This window comes from Pristiophorus japonicus, chromosome 14 (assembly GCF_044704955.1).
Source record: "Pristiophorus japonicus isolate sPriJap1 chromosome 14, sPriJap1.hap1, whole genome shotgun sequence".
In the NCBI taxonomy this organism is placed as follows: Eukaryota; Metazoa; Chordata; class Chondrichthyes; family Pristiophoridae; genus Pristiophorus; species Pristiophorus japonicus.
This window is the reverse complement of record NC_091990.1, coordinates 77,001,136-77,022,173: the sequence shown is the minus strand read 5'-3', so window position 1 is coordinate 77,022,173 and position 21,038 is coordinate 77,001,136. Positions and strand designations below refer to the sequence as shown.

At 44.3% G+C, this 21,038-nt stretch overlaps 1 protein-coding gene across 1 annotated transcript in view; it reads right to left on the bottom strand.

Annotated features, from left to right (window-relative positions):
• The window catches only part of LOC139279612 (mucin-2-like), an 83,857-nt gene that overhangs the window by 11,394 nt on the left and 51,425 nt on the right, over window positions 1–21,038 (bottom strand). Inside the window, exons 19-25 of the mRNA XM_070898727.1 lie at window positions 18,727–18,878; window positions 17,113–17,251; window positions 15,706–15,816; window positions 15,424–15,603; window positions 15,055–15,294; window positions 14,809–14,965; window positions 3,763–3,891 (exon numbers count right to left, since the gene is read on the bottom strand). Coding sequence (XP_070754828.1) covers window positions 3,763–3,891; window positions 14,809–14,965; window positions 15,055–15,294; window positions 15,424–15,603; window positions 15,706–15,816; window positions 17,113–17,251; window positions 18,727–18,878 — 1,108 coding nt within the window. The remainder of the gene's footprint in view (window positions 1–3,762; window positions 3,892–14,808; window positions 14,966–15,054; window positions 15,295–15,423; window positions 15,604–15,705; window positions 15,817–17,112; window positions 17,252–18,726; window positions 18,879–21,038) is intronic.

Genomic DNA, 21,038 nt, shown 5'->3' with positions numbered 1-21,038 from the left:
AAGCAGGAAAATGAGCATCCTGCTTCTACCTCGTAGAAGCACACAGAAAAGAAAAAAGATACAATCCTAGATGCACAAGGGTCAATCAACAAATATTAGTGATAATTTCAGTTATATTTATGACACAGATAAATGTATGTCTTTGCACCATTTTCCGGTCTTGTCCATTTTTGCTGTTACTTGGAGTGAATGGGGAGACATTACTTAACCTTGAGCAATGGGGCTTTGGGTGAGAGAAATGACTTGGTCATTGTCGGGCTGCTTTATGGTGTTGTTGGCGGGGCGACTTCGTACAGCATATGGCAGCCATATGGGTACATTGGAGTAAGTTAAGTAAATCTGTCTATTATGAGGCTTTCCTGAGCCTCCCAGGCAGCAATGTATGCTACTGCTGGTGCCATCTCCGCCTCAGTTTCCTCCTCCTCATCATCTTTCACCTGTTATTCCTCCTCCTCCAACGACAAAGCTGTGCACTCTGCACCTTGCTCTTCCTGTAGCTCCAACCCTTGCTGCTGCACTATGTTGTGCAGCACCAAGCAAATTACGATGATTCTCAAGACCCTGACTGATGCATACTGAAGGGCTCCTCATGGTCTGTCAAGGCATCTGAAGCACATATCTTCAGCATGCCTGTTGCTTGCTCTATGGCATATCTGATGTTCATGTGGCTGTCATTATAACACATATCACAGGTATACTGCCTACAATTTCCTGATATACTTGAACAGCAGACAAGATATCTGGGCAGAAACACAAAATCTGTAACTTAGCCCAAGTGCAATTAGCCAAAGTGTAAAACCTGTGATAAGACAGGCAGCAATAGTGCACAGTTTGACAGTGATATATGCCGGGAAATTCCTCATGGCTGCTCCCCTTCCACCAGCATTACTTGGTCAGAAGCGCGGAGGAAACACAAATTACATACATAAAGAGGGAGCAGGACTGAGGCAGACTGCATCACTGCCATACGGACTGACATTGGTGCAGAGAAACACACCAGGGAGGGCTAAATCCGATGGCCCCTGAAAACAGGTGCGGGGATCATGATGCATAATTACCCCGCGCCCGCTCAATATGATGCAGGGTGCACAGCAACTTTGTGCTGCCTGCTTATTACCATGAGCTAGGACAGGCAAAGCACACGGTACACAGGCACTAAGGGAATGCACAAGGGCGATTCGCTTACACTTGTATGCAACATGGCATGATTTCCTTTATAAATTTGGTTTGAAATGTTTATTTTGTGTTGGCTTTTATTTTTGCATTATAACCAAGTGGACGTGGCTGCGATGGTCAATAACAGAGGGAAGATAAGGTGTGGAACTGCTGGCGAATGGGGAACTGGGGTTGCGTTTACTAGTATCGCACTTGGATAAGTTGTCCACGGAGAGCCCAACGAGATAGGAGCTAGGTTGCCTCCTTCCTGCATCTTCCTTCTCCTCCTGCTCCTCCTGCTATTGAGCAGCTCATCATACAGCTGGTGGCGTGGGCTGTGCCCTGATGATGCTGAGGTTGTGCAGCATGCAACAGACCACCATGCTCTTGACAACCGCTCTGCTGAGTACTGCAAGGCTTCTCCAGATTAGAAGCGTGTTTCATGCACGCCAACGGTCTGCTCTATCACATTTCGCGTGGCAGCATGGCTTTCATTGTATGCATTTATGCATTTCCCCCTAGTAACCAACCCTTGGTTTGTCGTGGTGACTCAAATGGAGCGGGCACAGCGGACTGCCGCTGAATGAAGGCATCGTGACTGCTGCCAGGATACCAGCCATTGACCTGCATGATTTGCTGCCTATGGTTGCACACCAGCTTTCGGTTCTGGTACATGTCAGAGTTGATGGGGCCGAAATTCAGGCATGCCAGAAAGCTGGCACACCAACGATTTCTTGCCTGGTTTTATCTGCCAGGAATGATGAGGCAGACTTTGGATCGATTTTAGGCACTTTTAAATTTTTTGTGTGTCTTGGACCGAAAGTCAGTCATAGTGGGGGCGGAAGTGCGGCAGTAATCATGCCGAGGGGCAGAAGTTGGGGCGGGATCAAGACTCCGCCGCTGTCACTCATCGGCGGAGTGGTGGTGATGTCACAGCTCGTGTATGTCACCACGCTCTCTCCCCTCCGTTAAAGGGGAGAGATTTTGGGATTTTTTAGCTTTGGCCACTGGACCATCAGGGAGGGTTTCGGCCGGGCCAGCGGCCTGGCATGCAAGAGGGAGTGCCAGGCTACCTGTTGGTGGCCCGCCAAACCTGGGGAAATAATTGGCCGGCCAATCGGGAAGTTGGCCGGCAAAAATTACAACATGGCGGCCGTGGCAGTGGGCCCTCCCCTTGAAGGGCCGCTGCGCTGCCGGGCCATGCGCACACAGTCGGTCGAAGGTGCACCGACAGAGAGAGCTGTCGGGGGCACCGTCCAGCGGCTCGTGGATTTTTTAACCTAAATTTGGGACGGATTAAAATGGAGGTGCGGGATAGCGGCGGTGCGCGCTTTGATGACCCGCTTGCATCAGTCGGCAGCAGTGGGGCGGAAGTGGGGTCCTGAATTTGGGTCGGGGCGGCCAATGGATTGTAGCACGGCGGCCACTCGATTCTGCCGCATGGCCGCAAAATGGCGGAAACGGGCCTTATATGGACCCGGAATTTTGGCCCCGACATGTGGTGCCCGTAAAGCGACACGCTTGCAGTGGATGGCACCTTACACCATGGGGAGGCCTGCAATCCCGGCAAAGCCACGTGCTTCCCCACCTGCTGCTCTCTGGCAAGAGAGGAGGAAATGCAGTGAGCTCTCTTTGGATAATGAGCCTGAGATCTCCCATACACAGCTGTGGATAGCAACCTGCGAGATGTTGCTCGTATCTCCAGCTCCAGGGAAGAACCAGGCACATAAAGGTTAATAGCCAAGGCCACCCTCCCAGCACTGCCAATGCGGTCCTTGCCCTGCTCTGAGACTGCAGTTGTGGCTGCAGCAGCTGGCAGATTTCAATGAGGACGTCCTTACTGAAGCCCAGACATTTCACACACTGTTCCTCGCTGAGGTTCAGGTGGGTGAATTGCTCGCGGAATACCCTGGGCAGATATGGCCTCCTCCTGAGAGCCCTTCTCCTCCCACTCCTCCTCCCTCTTCCAGCAGCTTGTCCTGCTCTGTGTGGCCTCTGCTCATTCTCCCAATCATGCTCGATTCCAAGGGGAAGCCCTACTAGTGCATCCATGTCTATCAGCAAGTGGTTAGTGCAGAAACCTTGAAGTCAGGAAACATTCGTTCAGCACTGGCCACACCACTCCCTTCCTGCTAGTGAGCCAATTTTAGATCCTACTTTTCCTTGGATCCCATGGGTTTTTATTTTTCTGCAATGTGGGACCTTGTCAAAAGCCTTGTCAAAAGCCTTGCTAAAATCCATGTAGACTCCATCAAACACGCTACCTTCATCAACCCTCCTTGCTACCTCAATCAAATTAGTTAGACATGACCTTCCCTTAACAAATCCATGCTGACGGTCCTTGATTAATCCGTGCCTTTCTAAACAATGATACATTATGTGCCTCGGAATTTTTTACAATAATTTGCTAAACAACTGAGGTTACGCTGACACGCCTGTAATTACTTGATCTATCCCTTTCTCCCTTTTTAAACAAAGGTATAACTTTAGCAGTCCTCAAGTGTGAATGGTCTCCTGCTATGCCATAACTGTCTATGATTCTATGCTTCTATGAACATATCCCTGTCCTGTATGAAGGTTTCTATTAAAAATCAAAAGGACGTTTACCTTCCAACTGGTGTGTGATATTGAGGGAATCATGCGGGTGTTCACAAGATTCGAAGCCGATGACTCCACAAGGGCGATAGTGCCATTCACATAATTCAGGAGAAGGATTGTAGTAACTGCAGTACATGGCTGAAAATGATATGCATTACTTACGACCTGATTTTAAACGTTTACCAGATACATCATAATTTTACCGACCGATCAGACTATTTTGTATTATTGGTATCTTTTGTTACTCCTTTAGGACCTCATTTCCGTCTCTTTTAATCAACCAATTATCTCTTTTTGTCACTGTTTACTCTTGTCTTTCCTTCAGTGTTTATTTTTCTCTCTTCTTCATTCCTCAACATAATTTTTCTATTTCTTGTATTCACTGGAAATCTCTCTCTATCTTTTTCCTCTGTTGGGATTCACTGACCATCTCTCAGTATAGTTGCTCTATCCTGTGTTCACTGACCATCTCTCAGTATCTTTCTATCCTGTGTTCACTGACCATCTCTCAGTATCTTTCTACCCTGTGTTCACTGACCATCTCTCAGTAACTTCCTATCCTGTGTTCACTGACCATCTCTCAGTATCTTTCTATCCTGTGTTCACTGACCATCTCTCAGTATAGTTGCTCTATCCTGTGTTCACTGACCATCTCCCAGTATCTTTCTATCCTGTGTTCACTGACCATCTCTCAGTATCTTTCTATCCCTGTGTTCACTGACCATCTCTCAGTAACTTTTATCCCGTGTTCACTGACCATCTCTCAGTATATTTCTATCCTGTGTTCACTGACCATTTCTCAGTATCTTTCTATCCTCTGTTCACTGACCATCTCTCAGTATAGTTGCTCTATCCTGTGTTCACTGACCATCTCCCAGTATCTTTCTATCCTGTGTTCACTGACCATCTCTCAGTAACTTTCTATCCTGTGTTCACTGAGCATCTCTCAGTACAGATGCTCTATCCCTGTGTTCACTGACCATCTCTCAGTATCTTTCTATCCTGTGTTCACTGACCATCTCTCAGTCTAGTTGCTCGATCCTGTGTTCACAGATGATCTCTCAGTATCTTTCTCTCCTGTGTTCACTGACCATCCCTCAATATATTTGCTCTATCCCTGTGTTCACTGACCATCTCTCGGTATAGTTGCTCTATCCCTGTGTTCACTGACCAACTCTCAGTATAGTTGCTCTATCCTGTGTTCACTGACCATCTCTCAGTATCTTTCTATCCTGTGTTCACTGACCATCACTCAGTATCTTTCTCTCCTGTGTTCATTGACCATCTCTCAGTATTGTTGCTCTATCCTGTGTTCACTGACCATCTCTCAGTATCTTTCTATCCTGTGTTCACTGACCATCTCTCAGTTTCTTTCTATCCTGTGTTCACTGACCATCTCTCAGTATTGTTGCTCTATCCTGTGTTCACTGACCATCTCTCAGTAACTTTCTATCCTGTGTTCACTCACCAACTCTCAGTATAGTTGCTCTATCCTGTGTTCACTGACCATCTCTCAGTATCTTTCTATCCTGTGTTCACTGACCCTTCCTCAGTCTAGTTGCTCTATCCCTGTGTTCACTGACATTCTCTCAGTATAGCTGCTCTATCCTGTGTTCACTGACCATCTCCCAGTATCTTTCTATCCTGTGTTCACTGACCATCTCTCAGTATCTTTATATCCTTGTGTTCACTGACCATCTCTCAGTTTCTTTCTATCCTGTGTTCACTGACCATCTCTCAATCTAGTTGCTCTATCCCTGTGTTCACTGAGCATCTCTCAGTACAGTTGCTCTATCCTGTGTTCACTGACCATCTCTCAGTATCTTTCTATCCTGTGTTCACTGACCATCTCTCAGTATAGATGCTCTATCCCTGTGTTCACTGACCATCTCTCAGTCTAGTTGCTCTATACTGTGTTCACTGACCATCTCTCAGTATCTTTCTATCCTGTGTTCACTGACCATCTCTCAGTATAGATGCTCTATATCTGTGTTCACTGACCATCTCTCAGTATCTTTATATCCTGTGTTCACTGACCATCCCTCAGTATCTTTCTATCCTGTGTTCACTGACAATCTCTCAGTATAGTTGCTCTATCCTGTGTTCACTGACCATCTCTCAGTATCTTTCTATCCTGTGTTCACTGACCATCTCTCAGTCTAGTTGCTCGATCCTGTGTTCACTGATGATCTCTCAGTATATTTCTCTCCTGTGTTCACTGACCATCCCTCAATATATTTGCTCCATCCCTGTGTTCGCTGACCATCTCTCAGGATAGTTGCTCTATCCCTGTGTTCACTGACCAACTCTCAGTATAGTTGCTCTATCCTGTGTTCACTGACCATCTCTCAGTATCTTTCTATCCTGTGTTCACTTACCATCACTCAGTATCTTTCTATCCTGTGTTCACTGACCATCTCTCAGTATCTTTCTATCCTCTGTTCACTGACCATCTCTCAGTATAGTTGCTCTATCCTGTGTTCACTGACCATCTCCCAGTATCTTTCTATCCTGTGTTCACTGACCATCTCTCAGTATCTTTATATCCTTGTGTTCACTGACCATCTCTCAGTATCTTTCTATCCTGTGTTCACTGACCATCTCTCAGTCGAGTTGCTCTATCCTGTGTTCACTGACCATCTCTCAGTATCTTTCTATCCTGTGTTCACTGACCATTTCTCAGTATAGTTGCTCTATCCTGTGTTCACTGACCATCTCTCAGTATCTTTCTATCCTGTGTTCACTGACCATCTCTCAGTCTAGTTGCTCGATCCTGTGTTCACTGATGATCTCTCAGTATCTTTCTCTCCTGTGTTCACTGACCATCCCTCAATATATTTGCTCTATCCCTGTGTTCACTGACCATCTCTCAGTCTAGTTGCTCTATCCCTGTGTTCACTGACCAACTCTCAGTATCTTTCTATCCTGTGTTCACTGACCATCTCTCAGTATCTTTCTATCCTGTGTTCAGTGACCATCACTCAGTATCTTTCTATCCTGTGTTCACTGACCATCTCTCAGTATCTTTCTATCCTGTGTTCACTGACCATCTCTCAGTATCTTTCTATCCTGTGTTCACTGACCATCTCTCAGTATCTTTCGATCCTGTGTTCACTGACCATCTCACAGTATAGTTGCTCTATCCCTGTGTTCGCTGACCATCTCTCAGTCTAGTTGCTCTATCCTGTGTTCACTGACCATCTCTCAGTATCTTTCGATCCTGTGTTCACTGACCATCTCTCAGTATAGTTGCTCTATCCCTGTGTTCGCTGACCATCTCTCAGTCTAGTTGCTCTATCCTGTGTTCACTGACCATCTCTCAGTATCTTTCTATCCTGTGTTCACTGACCATCCCTCAATATATTTGCTCTATCCCTGTGTTCACTGATGATCTCTCAGTATCTTTCTCTCCTGTATTCACTGACCATCCCTCAATATATTTGCTCCATCCCTGTGTTCACTGACCATCTCTCAGTATAGTTGCTCTATCCTGTGTTCACTGACCATCTCTCAGCAGCTTTCTATCACTGTGTTCACTGCCCATCTCTCAGTATCTTTCTATCCTGTGTTCACTGACCATCACTCAGTATCTTTCTATCCTGTGTTCACTGACCATCTCTCAGTATACTTGCTCTATCCTTTGTTCTCTGACCATCTCTCACTATCTTTCTATCCTGTGTTCACTGATCATCTCTCAGTACAGTTTCCCTATCCCTGTGTTCACTGACCATCTCTCAGTATCGTTGCTTTATCCTGTGTTCACTGACCATCTCTCAGTATCTTTCTCTCCCTGTGTTCACTGACCATCTCTCAGTCTAGTTGCTCCATCCTGTGTTCACTGACCATCTCTCAGTATCTTTCTATCCTGTGTTCACTGACCATCTCTCATTATCGTTCTATCCTGTGTTCACTGACATCTCTCAGTATAGTTGCTCTATCCCTGTGTTCACTGACCATCTCTCAGTCTAGTTGCTCTCTCCTGTGTTCACTGACCATCTCTCAGTATCTTTCTATTCTGTGTTCACTGACCATCCCTCAGTATCTTTCTATCCTGTGTTCACTGACCATCTCTCAGTATAGTTGCTCTATCCTGTGTTTACTGACCATCTCTCAGTCTCTTTCTATCCTGTGTTCACTGACCATCTCTCAGTATCTTTCTATCCTGTGTTCACTGACCATCTCTCAGTATAGTTGCTCTATCCTGTGTTCTCTGACCATCTCTCAGTATCTTTCTATCCTGTGTTCACTGACCATCTCTCAGTTTAGTTGCTCTATCCTGTGTTCACTGACCATTTCTCAGTATCTTTCTATCCTGTGTTCACTGACCATCACTCAGTATCTTTCTATCCTGTGTTCACTGACCATCTCTCAGTATCTTTCTATCCTGTGTTCACTGACCATCTCTCAGTATCTTTCTATCCTGTGTTCACTGACCATCTCTCAATCTTGTTGCTCTACCCCTGTGTTCATTGACCATCTGTCAGTCTCGTTGCTTTATCCTGTGTTCACTGACCATCTCTCAGTATCTTTCTATCCTGTGTTCACTGACCATCTCTCAGTCTCGTTGCCCTATCCCTGTGTTCACTGACCATCTGTCAGTCTCGTTGCTTTATCCTGTGTTCACTGACCATCTCTCAGTATCTTTCTATCCCTGTGTTCACTGACCATCTCTCAGTCTAGTTGCTCTATCCTGTGTTCACTGACCATCTCTCAGTATCTTTCTATCCTGTGTTCACTGACCATCTCTCAGTATCTTTCGATCCTGTGTTCATTGACCATCTCTCAGTCTAGTTGCTCTATCCTGTGTTCACTGACAATCTCTCAGTATCTTTCTATCCTGTGTTAACTGACCATCCCTCAATATATTTGCTCTATCCCTGTGTTCACTGATGATCTCTCAGTATCTTTCTCTCCTGTATTCACTGACCATCCCTCAATATATTTGCTCCATCCCTGTGTTCACTGACCATCTCTCAGTAGCTTTCTATCACTGTGTTCACTGCCCATCTCTCAGTATCTTTCTATCCTGTGTTCACTGACCATCACTCAGTATCTTTCTATCCTGTGTTCACTGACCATCTCTCAGTATACTTGCTCTATCCTTTGTTCTCTGACCATCTCTCACTATCTATCTATCCTGTGTTCACTGACCGTCTCTCAGTATCTTTCTATCCTGTGTGCACTGATCATCTCTCAGTATAGTTGCTTTATCCTGTGTTCACTGACCCTCTCTCATTATCTTTCTCTCCCTGTGTTCACTGACCATCTCTCAGTCTAGTTGCTCCATCCTGTGATCACTGACCATCTCTCAGTATCTTTCTATCCTGTGTTCACTGACCATCTCCCAGTATCTTTCTATCCTCTGTTCACTGACCATCTCTCAGTCTAGTTGCTCTATCCTGCGTTCACTGACCATTTCTGAGTATCTTTCTATCCTGTGTTCACTGACCATCACTCATTATCTTTCTATCCTGTGTTCACTGACCATCTCTCAGTATCTTTCTATCCTGTGTTCTCTGACCATCTCTCAGTATCTTTCTATCCTGTGTTCACTGACCATCTCTCAGTATAGTTGCTCTATCCTGTGTTCACTGACCATCCCTCAGTATTGTTGCTCTATCCCTATGTTCACTGACCAACTCTCAGTATCTTTCTATCCTGTGTTCACTGACCAGCACTCAGTATCTGTCAATCATGTGTTCACTGACCATCTCTCAGTATCTTTCTATCCTGTGTTCACTGACCATCTCTCAGTATCTTTCTATCCTGTGTTCACTGACCATCTCTCAGTCTACTTGCTCTATCCTGTGTTCTCTGACCATCTCTCAGTATCTTTCTATCCTGTGTTCACTGACTATCTCTCAGTGTCTTTCTATCCTGTGTTCACTGACCATCTCTCAGTATCTTTCTATCCTGTGTTCACTGACCATCACTCAGTATCTTTCTATCCTGTGTTCACTGACCATCACTCAGTATCTTTCTATCCTGTGTTCACTGACCATCTCTCAATCTAGTTGCTCTATCCCTGTGTTCACTGAGCATCTCTCAGTACAGTTGCTCTATCCTGTGTTCACTGACCATCTCTCAGTATCTTTCTATCCTGTGTTCACTGACCATCTCTCAGTATAGATGCTCTATCCCTGTGTTCACTGACCATCTCTCAGTCTAGTTGCTCTATACTGTGTTCACTGACCATCTCTCAGTATCTTTCTATCCTGTGTTCACTGACCATCTCTCAGTATAGATGCTCTATATCTGTGTTCACTGACCATCTCTCAGTATCTTTATATCCTGTGTTCACTGACCATCCCTCAGTATCTTTCTATCCTGTGTTCACTGACAATCTCTCAGTATAGTTGCTCTATCCTGTGTTCACTGACCATCTCTCAGTATCTTTCTATCCTGTGTTCACTGACCATCTCTCAGTCTAGTTGCTCGATCCTGTGTTCACTGATGATCTCTCAGTATATTTCTCTCCTGTGTTCACTGACCATCCCTCAATATATTTGCTCCATCCCTGTGTTCGCTGACCATCTCTCAGGATAGTTGCTCTATCCCTGTGTTCACTGACCAACTCTCAGTATAGTTGCTCTATCCTGTGTTCACTGACCATCTCTCAGTATCTTTCTATCCTGTGTTCACTTACCATCACTCAGTATCTTTCTATCCTGTGTTCACTGACCATCTCTCAGTATCTTTCTATCCTCTGTTCACTGACCATCTCTCAGTATAGTTGCTCTATCCTGTGTTCACTGACCATCTCCCAGTATCTTTCTATCCTGTGTTCACTGACCATCTCTCAGTATCTTTATATCCTTGTGTTCACTGACCATCTCTCAGTATCTTTCTATCCTGTGTTCACTGACCATCTCTCAGTCGAGTTGCTCTATCCTGTGTTCACTGACCATCTCTCAGTATCTTTCTATCCTGTGTTCACTGACCATTTCTCAGTATAGTTGCTCTATCCTGTGTTCACTGACCATCTCTCAGTATCTTTCTATCCTGTGTTCACTGACCATCTCTCAGTCTAGTTGCTCGATCCTGTGTTCACTGATGATCTCTCAGTATCTTTCTCTCCTGTGTTCACTGACCATCCCTCAATATATTTGCTCTATCCCTGTGTTCACTGACCATCTCTCAGTCTAGTTGCTCTATCCCTGTGTTCACTGACCAACTCTCAGTATCTTTCTATCCTGTGTTCACTGACCATCTCTCAGTATCTTTCTATCCTGTGTTCAGTGACCATCACTCAGTATCTTTCTATCCTGTGTTCACTGACCATCTCTCAGTATCTTTCTATCCTGTGTTCACTGACCATCTCTCAGTATCTTTCTATCCTGTGTTCACTGACCATCTCTCAGTATCTTTCGATCCTGTGTTCACTGACCATCTCACAGTATAGTTGCTCTATCCCTGTGTTCGCTGACCATCTCTCAGTCTAGTTGCTCTATCCTGTGTTCACTGACCATCTCTCAGTATCTTTCGATCCTGTGTTCACTGACCATCTCTCAGTATAGTTGCTCTATCCCTGTGTTCGCTGACCATCTCTCAGTCTAGTTGCTCTATCCTGTGTTCACTGACCATCTCTCAGTATCTTTCTATCCTGTGTTCACTGACCATCCCTCAATATATTTGCTCTATCCCTGTGTTCACTGATGATCTCTCAGTATCTTTCTCTCCTGTATTCACTGACCATCCCTCAATATATTTGCTCCATCCCTGTGTTCACTGACCATCTCTCAGTATAGTTGCTCTATCCTGTGTTCACTGACCATCTCTCAGCAGCTTTCTATCACTGTGTTCACTGCCCATCTCTCAGTATCTTTCTATCCTGTGTTCACTGACCATCACTCAGTATCTTTCTATCCTGTGTTCACTGACCATCTCTCAGTATACTTGCTCTATCCTTTGTTCTCTGACCATCTCTCACTATCTTTCTATCCTGTGTTCACTGATCATCTCTCAGTACAGTTGCCCTATCCCTGTGTTCACTGACCATCTCTCAGTATCGTTGCTTTATCCTGTGTTCACTGACCATCTCTCAGTATCTTTCTCTCCCTGTGTTCACTGACCATCTCTCAGTCTAGTTGCTCCATCCTGTGTTCACTGACCATCTCTCAGTATCTTTCTATCCTGTGTTCACTGACCATCTCTCATTATCGTTCTATCCTGTGTTCACTGACATCTCTCAGTATAGTTGCTCTATCCCTGTGTTCACTGACCATCTCTCAGTCTAGTTGCTCTCTCCTGTGTTCACTGACCATCTCTCAGTATCTTTCTATTCTGTGTTCACTGACCATCCCTCAGTATCTTTCTATCCTGTGTTCACTGACCATCTCTCAGTATAGTTGCTCTATCCTGTGTTTACTGACCATCTCTCAGTCTCTTTCTATCCTGTGTTCACTGACCATCTCTCAGTATCTTTCTATCCTGTGTTCACTGACCATCTCTCAGTATAGTTGCTCTATCCTGTGTTCTCTGACCATCTCTCAGTATCTTTCTATCCTGTGTTCACTGACCATCTCTCAGTTTAGTTGCTCTATCCTGTGTTCACTGACCATTTCTCAGTATCTTTCTATCCTGTGTTCACTGACCATCACTCAGTATCTTTCTATCCTGTGTTCACTGACCATCTCTCAGTATCTTTCTATCCTGTGTTCACTGACCATCTCTCAGTATCTTTCTATCCTGTGTTCACTGACCATCTCTCAATCTTGTTGCTCTACCCCTGTGTTCATTGACCATCTGTCAGTCTCGTTGCTTTATCCTGTGTTCACTGACCATCTCTCAGTATCTTTCTATCCTGTGTTCACTGACCATCTCTCAGTCTCGTTGCCCTATCCCTGTGTTCACTGACCATCTGTCAGTCTCGTTGCTTTATCCTGTGTTCACTGACCATCTCTCAGTATCTTTCTATCCCTGTGTTCACTGACCATCTCTCAGTCTAGTTGCTCTATCCTGTGTTCACTGACCATCTCTCAGTATCTTTCTATCCTGTGTTCACTGACCATCTCTCAGTATCTTTCGATCCTGTGTTCATTGACCATCTCTCAGTCTAGTTGCTCTATCCTGTGTTCACTGACAATCTCTCAGTATCTTTCTATCCTGTGTTAACTGACCATCCCTCAATATATTTGCTCTATCCCTGTGTTCACTGATGATCTCTCAGTATCTTTCTCTCCTGTATTCACTGACCATCCCTCAATATATTTGCTCCATCCCTGTGTTCACTGACCATCTCTCAGTAGCTTTCTATCACTGTGTTCACTGCCCATCTCTCAGTATCTTTCTATCCTGTGTTCACTGACCATCACTCAGTATCTTTCTATCCTGTGTTCACTGACCATCTCTCAGTATACTTGCTCTATCCTTTGTTCTCTGACCATCTCTCACTATCTATCTATCCTGTGTTCACTGACCGTCTCTCAGTATCTTTCTATCCTGTGTGCACTGATCATCTCTCAGTATAGTTGCTTTATCCTGTGTTCACTGACCCTCTCTCATTATCTTTCTCTCCCTGTGTTCACTGACCATCTCTCAGTCTAGTTGCTCCATTCTGTGATCACTGACCATCTCTCAGTATCTTTCTATCCTGTGTTCACTGACCATCTCCCAGTATCTTTCTATCCTCTGTTCACTGACCATCTCTCAGTCTAGTTGCTCTATCCTGCGTTCACTGACCATTTCTGAGTATCTTTCTATCCTGTGTTCACTGACCATCACTCATTATCTTTCTATCCTGTGTTCACTGACCATCTCTCAGTATCTTTCTATCCTGTGTTCTCTGACCATCTCTCAGTATCTTTCTATCCTGTGTTCACTGACCATCTCTCAGTATAGTTGCTCTATCCTGTGTTCACTGACCATCCCTCAGTATTGTTGCTCTATCCCTATGTTCACTGACCAACTCTCAGTATCTTTCTATCCTGTGTTCACTGACCATCTCTCAGTATAGATGCTCTATCCCTGTGTTCATTGACCATCTCTCAGTATCGTTGCTTTATCCTGTGTTCACTGACCATCTCTCAGTATCTTTCTATCCCTGTGTTCACTGACCATTTCTCATTTTCATTCTATCCTGTGTTCACTGAATATCTGTCAGTATAGTTGCTCTGTCCCTGTGTTCACTGACCATCTCTCAGTATCGTTGCTCTATTCTGTGTTCACTGACCATCTCTCAGTTAAGTTGCTCTGTCCCTATGTTCACTGACAATCTCTCAGTATCTTCCTACACCTGTTTTCACTGACCATCCCTCAGTATCTTTCTATCCCTGTGTTCACTGACCATCCCATTTTATTGATAATATTCACTGGCAATTAATCAGTATGTCTTTTTTTTTTTCCTTATGTCTTGTTTATGATAATAGACATGCAGATATAATTATAAGTAGCAGAGATTCAGCTTATTTGTGATCTAATCCTGCAATTTGAGAATTGGTTATTGTAATACAAAAATAATTAATTCTCTGTGGCAAATACAAAATATATTTTTATCTGGTGTTGTTCTGAAATATGTTTTTGAGAAATAAATGATTTAGAGAATTTGATTATCCATTCGCAAGAATAAAAAGATTTGCATTCTGTGCATTTCCTTTTTTTGTTTCGCATCATCTTTTTACTTTTCATACAATGTCACTGTTATAAATGAAAATTTGTGACCACCAAACAGTTAGCACCAAGCATTTCCAGATTGGACCTGGAACATCTTGGGTTCAATGCTTACATTTAAGCTAAGACCATTAGGGCAGAGAGTGGAGGCTTTCAGACCACCGGCCTATGCTGTAATCAAACAAGAGCTGTAAAAAAAACTACATACTGTCTTGGTACCAAGGTTTGTAGACTATGTATGTTAATGCTGCAATATGCTTATGAGCCCCGTGTGGTGCCTGATGTGCAACAGTCACCACACGTTAAAAAAATCCACACACAGGCATCTTCCACCCTCTCAATTGGAATTCAGGACTGGAATATCAGGTCCTTCATTGAAACATCTGTGAACTGTTGTGGAAGCAAGTCATCCTTGTTCGAGGGATCGCCAATGATCATGATACTTACGACAGATTTCAGGGGTCCTCCAATTAATGCATGCCCCATTTTCAAGGCAGGCGAAAGCATAGGCAGCTACAGCTGTGCAAAAACATTCACAGTCTCCACCACTGTCGCAAGAGCAGGAGTCATGGACACAAGCCTCATAAAATGGAGTTGGGTCAACCTGATGATGAAACAGATTAATAACTCTAGTAGGATTTTAAAATAAATATAGCAAATTAAGACATTTAAAAATTAAGAAAGTGGTACAACCATTTTGTGACAATTTGTAAAGATGTCACTTTTAATTATTGAGCACTGCTTCTGTGCCCAGCCTCTGCGGTGTGGTTTCTCATTACAAGGGTCGACATCAGGCACAGCATTCGGGCAATTCGCAGACAGCTTCCAGCTATTTCCAAACTCAGTTACTTCTGTGACAACAGACCGGCTTCTTGTCATGATGTCATTGTTGGCGTTTCCATCGAAATTACCACATAAGCCACAAATTTTACCCTGGAATCATAGAGTAATAATGATGCATTTATTGAAATAAGTCTACTTTGGTTTTTTTTTTAAAGCACATGTATATTTGCTAATACTTTAGAAATATTGGGGTAGATGATGACTCAAGTTTACTCATACCTTGTAAGAAGGGCTCAACTTAATAAAAATAGCAGTCTTTTTGTCCCATAACAGAATCAACCCATTGTTAGCTTCCACTGTCAGATAAAGGCCAAGCGTGCGGATAATGAAAGGGATCTCTTTGTTCTCATTCCGCTGTATCACTTCATGTTTCCCTTCAGCAAGCTTCAGTTCAAAATTCTGGGCAGGATATAACAGGAATTCAGTATCATAAACAAATGCAAACAGAATGAATCTGAAATGAATCAAGCGTCAGTGAGAAATTGCACTGATACACGTTACCTCAAAAACAAGTTTGATTGATTTAGAACATGTTGTTCCAGTTGTTCCACAGGGGACGTTTTCTGTGATTACGCTGAAGGTGCCGTTGGTAAGATCATCTCCACAGTAGTCCTGCAAATTCAGAGCGTGTAATAAATAATGTAGCTGCCGCAATAAATTATTGCACTAATAAAGCAACTTGTTGCCTTAAAAGATTCTCATGGGGCCAACATTAATGTCATAAAGAGTGGCAGGTAATTTAATGCGGCTGGTGCCCACTGCCACTGCTTTCCAGATCTCAGCCACATTTGGGTGGGGTGGAGAAGGGGAAGATTTGAGCAAAGGCCAAGCACTTCCTCACCTTGGGAAGGAGAAAGAAAATCAGCAGGAGAGTTCCCTCAGGATTGATTTATTGCTGCATAATAAACACCTGGAAATAAAATGACTGGCCCCCAGTATCTTAGAACAATAGAAAGATACCTCACCACCACTTCTCTCGAGCCCTCCACAGTCTCTAAATTGTCAGACTGCTTGTCCAACATCCACTTCTGCATTAGCAGGAATTTTCTCCAGTTGAATATTGGGAAGATTGAAGCCATTGTTTTCTGTCCCCGCCACAAACTGCGTTCCCTAGCCACTGACTCCATCCCTCTCCCCAACTCCTGTCTGAGGCTGAACCAGACTGTTTGCAACCTTAGTGTCATATTTGACCCTGAAATGAACTTTCGACCACATATCCGCAGCAATAAGTAAGATCACCTATTTCCTTCCCTCAGCTCATCTGCTACTGAAGCCCTCATCCATGCCTTTGTTACCTCAAGACTTGACTATTCCAACGCATTCCTGACTGGCGTCCCACATTCTACCCTATGTAAACTAGAGGTGATCCAAAACTCGGCTGCCCGTGTCCTAACTCGCATCAAGTCCCGCTCACCCATCACCCCTGTGCTCGCTGACCTACATTAGCTTCCGGTTAAGCAACGCCTCGGTTTCAATATTCTCATCCTTATTGTCAAATCCCTCCATGGCCTCGCCCCTTCCTACCTCTGTTATCTCCTCCAGCCCCACAATCCCCGAGATATCTGCGCTTCTCTAATTCTGCCCTCTTAAGCATTATAATCGCTCAACCATCAGTGGCCATGTCTTCTGTTGCCTGGGACCCAAGCTCTGGAACTCCCTCCCTAAACCTCTCCACCTCTCTACCTTTCTTTCCTCCTTCAAGACGCTCCTTAAAACCTACCTCTATGACCAAGCTTTTTGTCACCTGCGCTAATTTCTCGTTATGTGGCTTGGTGTCAAATTTTTTATCTCATAATACTCCTGTGAAGCGCCGTGGGATGTTTCACTATGTTAAAGGTGCTATATAAATGCAAGTTATTGTTGTTTAGGGTTTTGTGCCATCCTAAAGAAAGGTAGAAAAAGCCTTACCTGGGCGGCAGCATATTCACAGTTCCCTTCAAAGTTGTAACGCTTGCCATCAAATGTGATGTAATGACCACTCCCATATATTCTACATACTCCAAAGCAGGAATTAGTTGTGCAGACCCAAATGCCATTCTGGCAAGCACTAAATGAAGCAAAATAGTTTGAGAGTAATATACAGGAAACATCAAAGTCTTTTTACCAGGTAATAAAGCACACATTGAACTATGATATCAAAAACCTGGTATATTCTTAACCTCAAATGGCTTCCTGTCTCATAACTTTGAGCAGTTTGTTAAAATGTGGTGCCTTTTTCCCCCCACTAGTCTTGGGGCCGGAATTTGCTGGAGCGGGGCATCTTGTGGCTTACCCGTTCAGTTAAACTTTTTCCTGCACCCTTCAGCTCAAAAATGTTTTGCCCTGTAAGTTGTCAGAGGTGTGAGCTCATAACGGCATGGCAAGGATACAGGGCATCTGGGACCTTGGTGAACAATGTGTATCTTTTGAACAATGAGATTCAAAGATTGAGAAATAAACAGAGGGAGGACTGAGAAGGAGGGTGCATTAGAGTGGGTGACTTCAATATCAAATCAGGTACAGGATATGAAATGTAAAGGGAAAGAAAGGATGGAAAATGATAAAGAAAAGAGAGACAGAAAGGAAAAGTACGAAAAAATATATAAAAATTTAGAATTGGACATTTTTAAAATCTCCAACAACAATTCACTACACGAAGGAGTGTGACTCCACACTTTTAATTGTTCCCTTTCTGGGCAACAGAGTTTGATTGGCAGTCATTAACAATTATCACAGTGTTAAATGGGTACTTAAACTTGTAATTACTAGACTTAAATTTCTGTGTTGCGTTTAATGAGCAATTAATGTGCAAATACAGCAACTTTATGAAACTCGTGGGGAGGTTAAGGGCGTAGCTAACAGCTGAGCAAATCCTCCAACAACTTGTGATTTGCAATTCACAGGGTATTTCTACCTCGCCACAAGTTGCTGGCTGATTTGCACATTAATAACAGCGAGCATCATTTACACGCCATTATTTTTTCGGCACATTCTGGCCCTCGTGATTTTTCAGAAGAAGTGAACTGCAGATAATATATAAAGCATCATGATGTCATTTCAGTGAAATAAACATGGGTAAACATAATATGTAGGGTAGGAGTAAAGGGATTGGAATAGAATATATACAGTTTTAAAATGTAATACTTATTGTTAACTCCCATCATCATAGGCGGTCCCTCGAATGAGGATGACTTGCTTCCACATCAAAAGGAATGAGTTCACAAATGTTCCGATATTCCAGTCCTGAACTCCAGGGGTGGAAGATGCCTGTGCTTGGATTTTTTTTAACGTGCGGTGACCATTGCACACCAGCCACCACATGGGCTTGAGAGAGCTAGGCCTTTATCCAGTGGCAAGGGTTTACCAGGACGACTGGAGACCTGCTCTGCTGCACGGACCTCATGCACACACATATCGCAGTGTATAAGCAAAGAATTACTGCACAATTTTGATAGCTCAGGTTTTTTAAATGTTCAGATACATATAGTTTAACATAATGATATATTTATCATTTAGTGATTTATGTTGCAGTTACAAAATTACCAAGTGTTACAGCCGACTGTGATTCTGCTTCCAGCTGTGTAAGGAAAACCATTGTGCATACAGGAGCACGCGTCCTCAATAACACAACTTCCATTTGTATTCTCCACCATTCCCTCAGGACAAATGCAGCCCGATACGCACTTTTCACTGTACTGTAGAAACCAAGAAACAGATAGATTTTAGGATTAAAATTAACAGCAGAGGAAGGACAATTCTTGCCTCAGATCATGATTGTATTTCAGCTTAGTCTGACTGTGATGTAAGGCAGGTGATATCAAATGGGCTGCCCGCTATGCACCCGGTGTAAAGGAAAATCAAGCGGGTGTATAACAAGCAGCTGATCCGATATCCCTCATTTTATGCCATTGCCAAAAGTTAAAATTACCTCTCTCTTTTCCAAAACTATTTTTAGGACTTAAATGCATTCTTATTCTAGTAGTTTTCTCTTTGCTGTATTTACATAGAAATACATCTTGAATCAAACTGAGTAAGGCACACGTCATGTCTTTGCTTATCACTAGTGCATTAAGAACAATAGTTTAAGGAAGGTGAAAAAAATCCATCTTTTTTCTTTATGAAATAACCTCAACTTCTTAATGTATCCTCCTTTCTCCAGAATTGTACCACTTCAACCCACTTATACTGTCTGTTCCCTGGGAATTTATCTCACAACTCTATTACTCTTTGGGTGAAAAAGTTCCCTTCACTTCCCTTCTTAGTCCTAACATCCAAAATTTTAACTTGTGTCTCTTGCGACCTGAACCTGTCATCATTGAAAAAAGTTGCTAATATCACTTTTGTCAATTCCTTTTGTTATGTAATGATGTGTGTATCGTCCCAGTACCTTAAATGTAATGCAAGTACTATGCCACACCACAGAGGGCGCTGCGGTGGGAAACCCTGGTAGTACCTGTAACAAAGGCTATATAAGGCACTCGGGAGCTGAACAATAAAGGACGAAGGTCACAGCAGTTAGACTTACATCAGACCGTGTGGAGTCAGTGATTTATGTGCTACATACACCACATTGGCAATGAGGAAGCGGACGAACTCCACGCAACCATGGCTACTCTGGGCTCGCTAAAGGATTTTACCGTGGGCAATGATTGGGAGGCCTTTACGGAAAGGCTCAAGTACTACTTCACAGCAAATGACCTGACGGAGGACACATACACAATGAGAGAGAAGCGTAAGGCGATATTGCTCTCCAGTTGTGGAGACGAGGTTTACTGTCTCGTCAGGAATTTGCTGGCACCTGAGAGCGCCAGGGACAAGTCATACGAGGAGCTGACTGAACTCATTCGTGACCAGTTGAAACCGAAGGAGAGCATCCTCATGGCCAGATACAAATTTTACCATCACTGCAGATCTGAGGGCCAGGATGTCACCAAATATGCTGCAGACCTCAGGAGACTCGCGGTGCCGTGTGATTTTGGGGCACACCTTTGCGGGACGTTTTCGTTATGGGGATTGGCCACGAGGGCCTCCTTCACAAGCTGCTGGCCACGGAACCCACAGTCACTCTGACAAAGGCCATCGCCATCAGCCGGGCATATATGACCTCAACTTGCAGCACCAAGCAAATAATCCACACAGTCTCAAACCCAGCAGGCACTGTCCACAGGATAGCGCCCACCACGGACAAAACTGCAGAACGTGGCTCTGCCCGGGGCAGAGAGCACTGACCTCAGGATCCTGGGGGGCCAATCAAGCAGCACCATGCTGGCGTTGTGGAGGAAGACATGGGGCTCACCGGTGCAGGTTTGCGGGGTACACGTGCAATACCTGCCATGTTAAAGGCCACCTTCAGCGTATGTGTAAAATAAATCAGACTCACCATGTGGCTGAGGAGATGGGGGATGATCCACTGTTCAGCGAGGAGCAGGTAGAAGAAGATGAGATGCTTGGACTGTATACGTGCACCGACGATTCGCCCCCAGTGATAAGTGAAGTAAAAATCAACGGAGTCCCAGTGAGTATGGAAGTGGACACAGGCTCGGGTCCGTCGTTGATGAGTTGGAGAACTTTTGATAAACTGTGGATTAACCCAGCTGCACGACCCAAGCTGGTCCCGGTCACGGCGAAGCTGCGTACCTACACCAGGGAACTAATACCTGTTCTCGGCAGAACGATGGTGCAGGTATCCCAGGGGGACGAGACGCACGCTTTACCTTTATGTGTCATTGCAGGCGATGGGCCGACACTCCTCGGCCGGAGGTGGATGGGGAAGGTCCGTGGGAGCTGGGAAGACTTCATTCCTCCACAGGCTGCTGCTCCCCGGGGTGCTGCCGTGCCCCGGGTCCCCAGAGAGC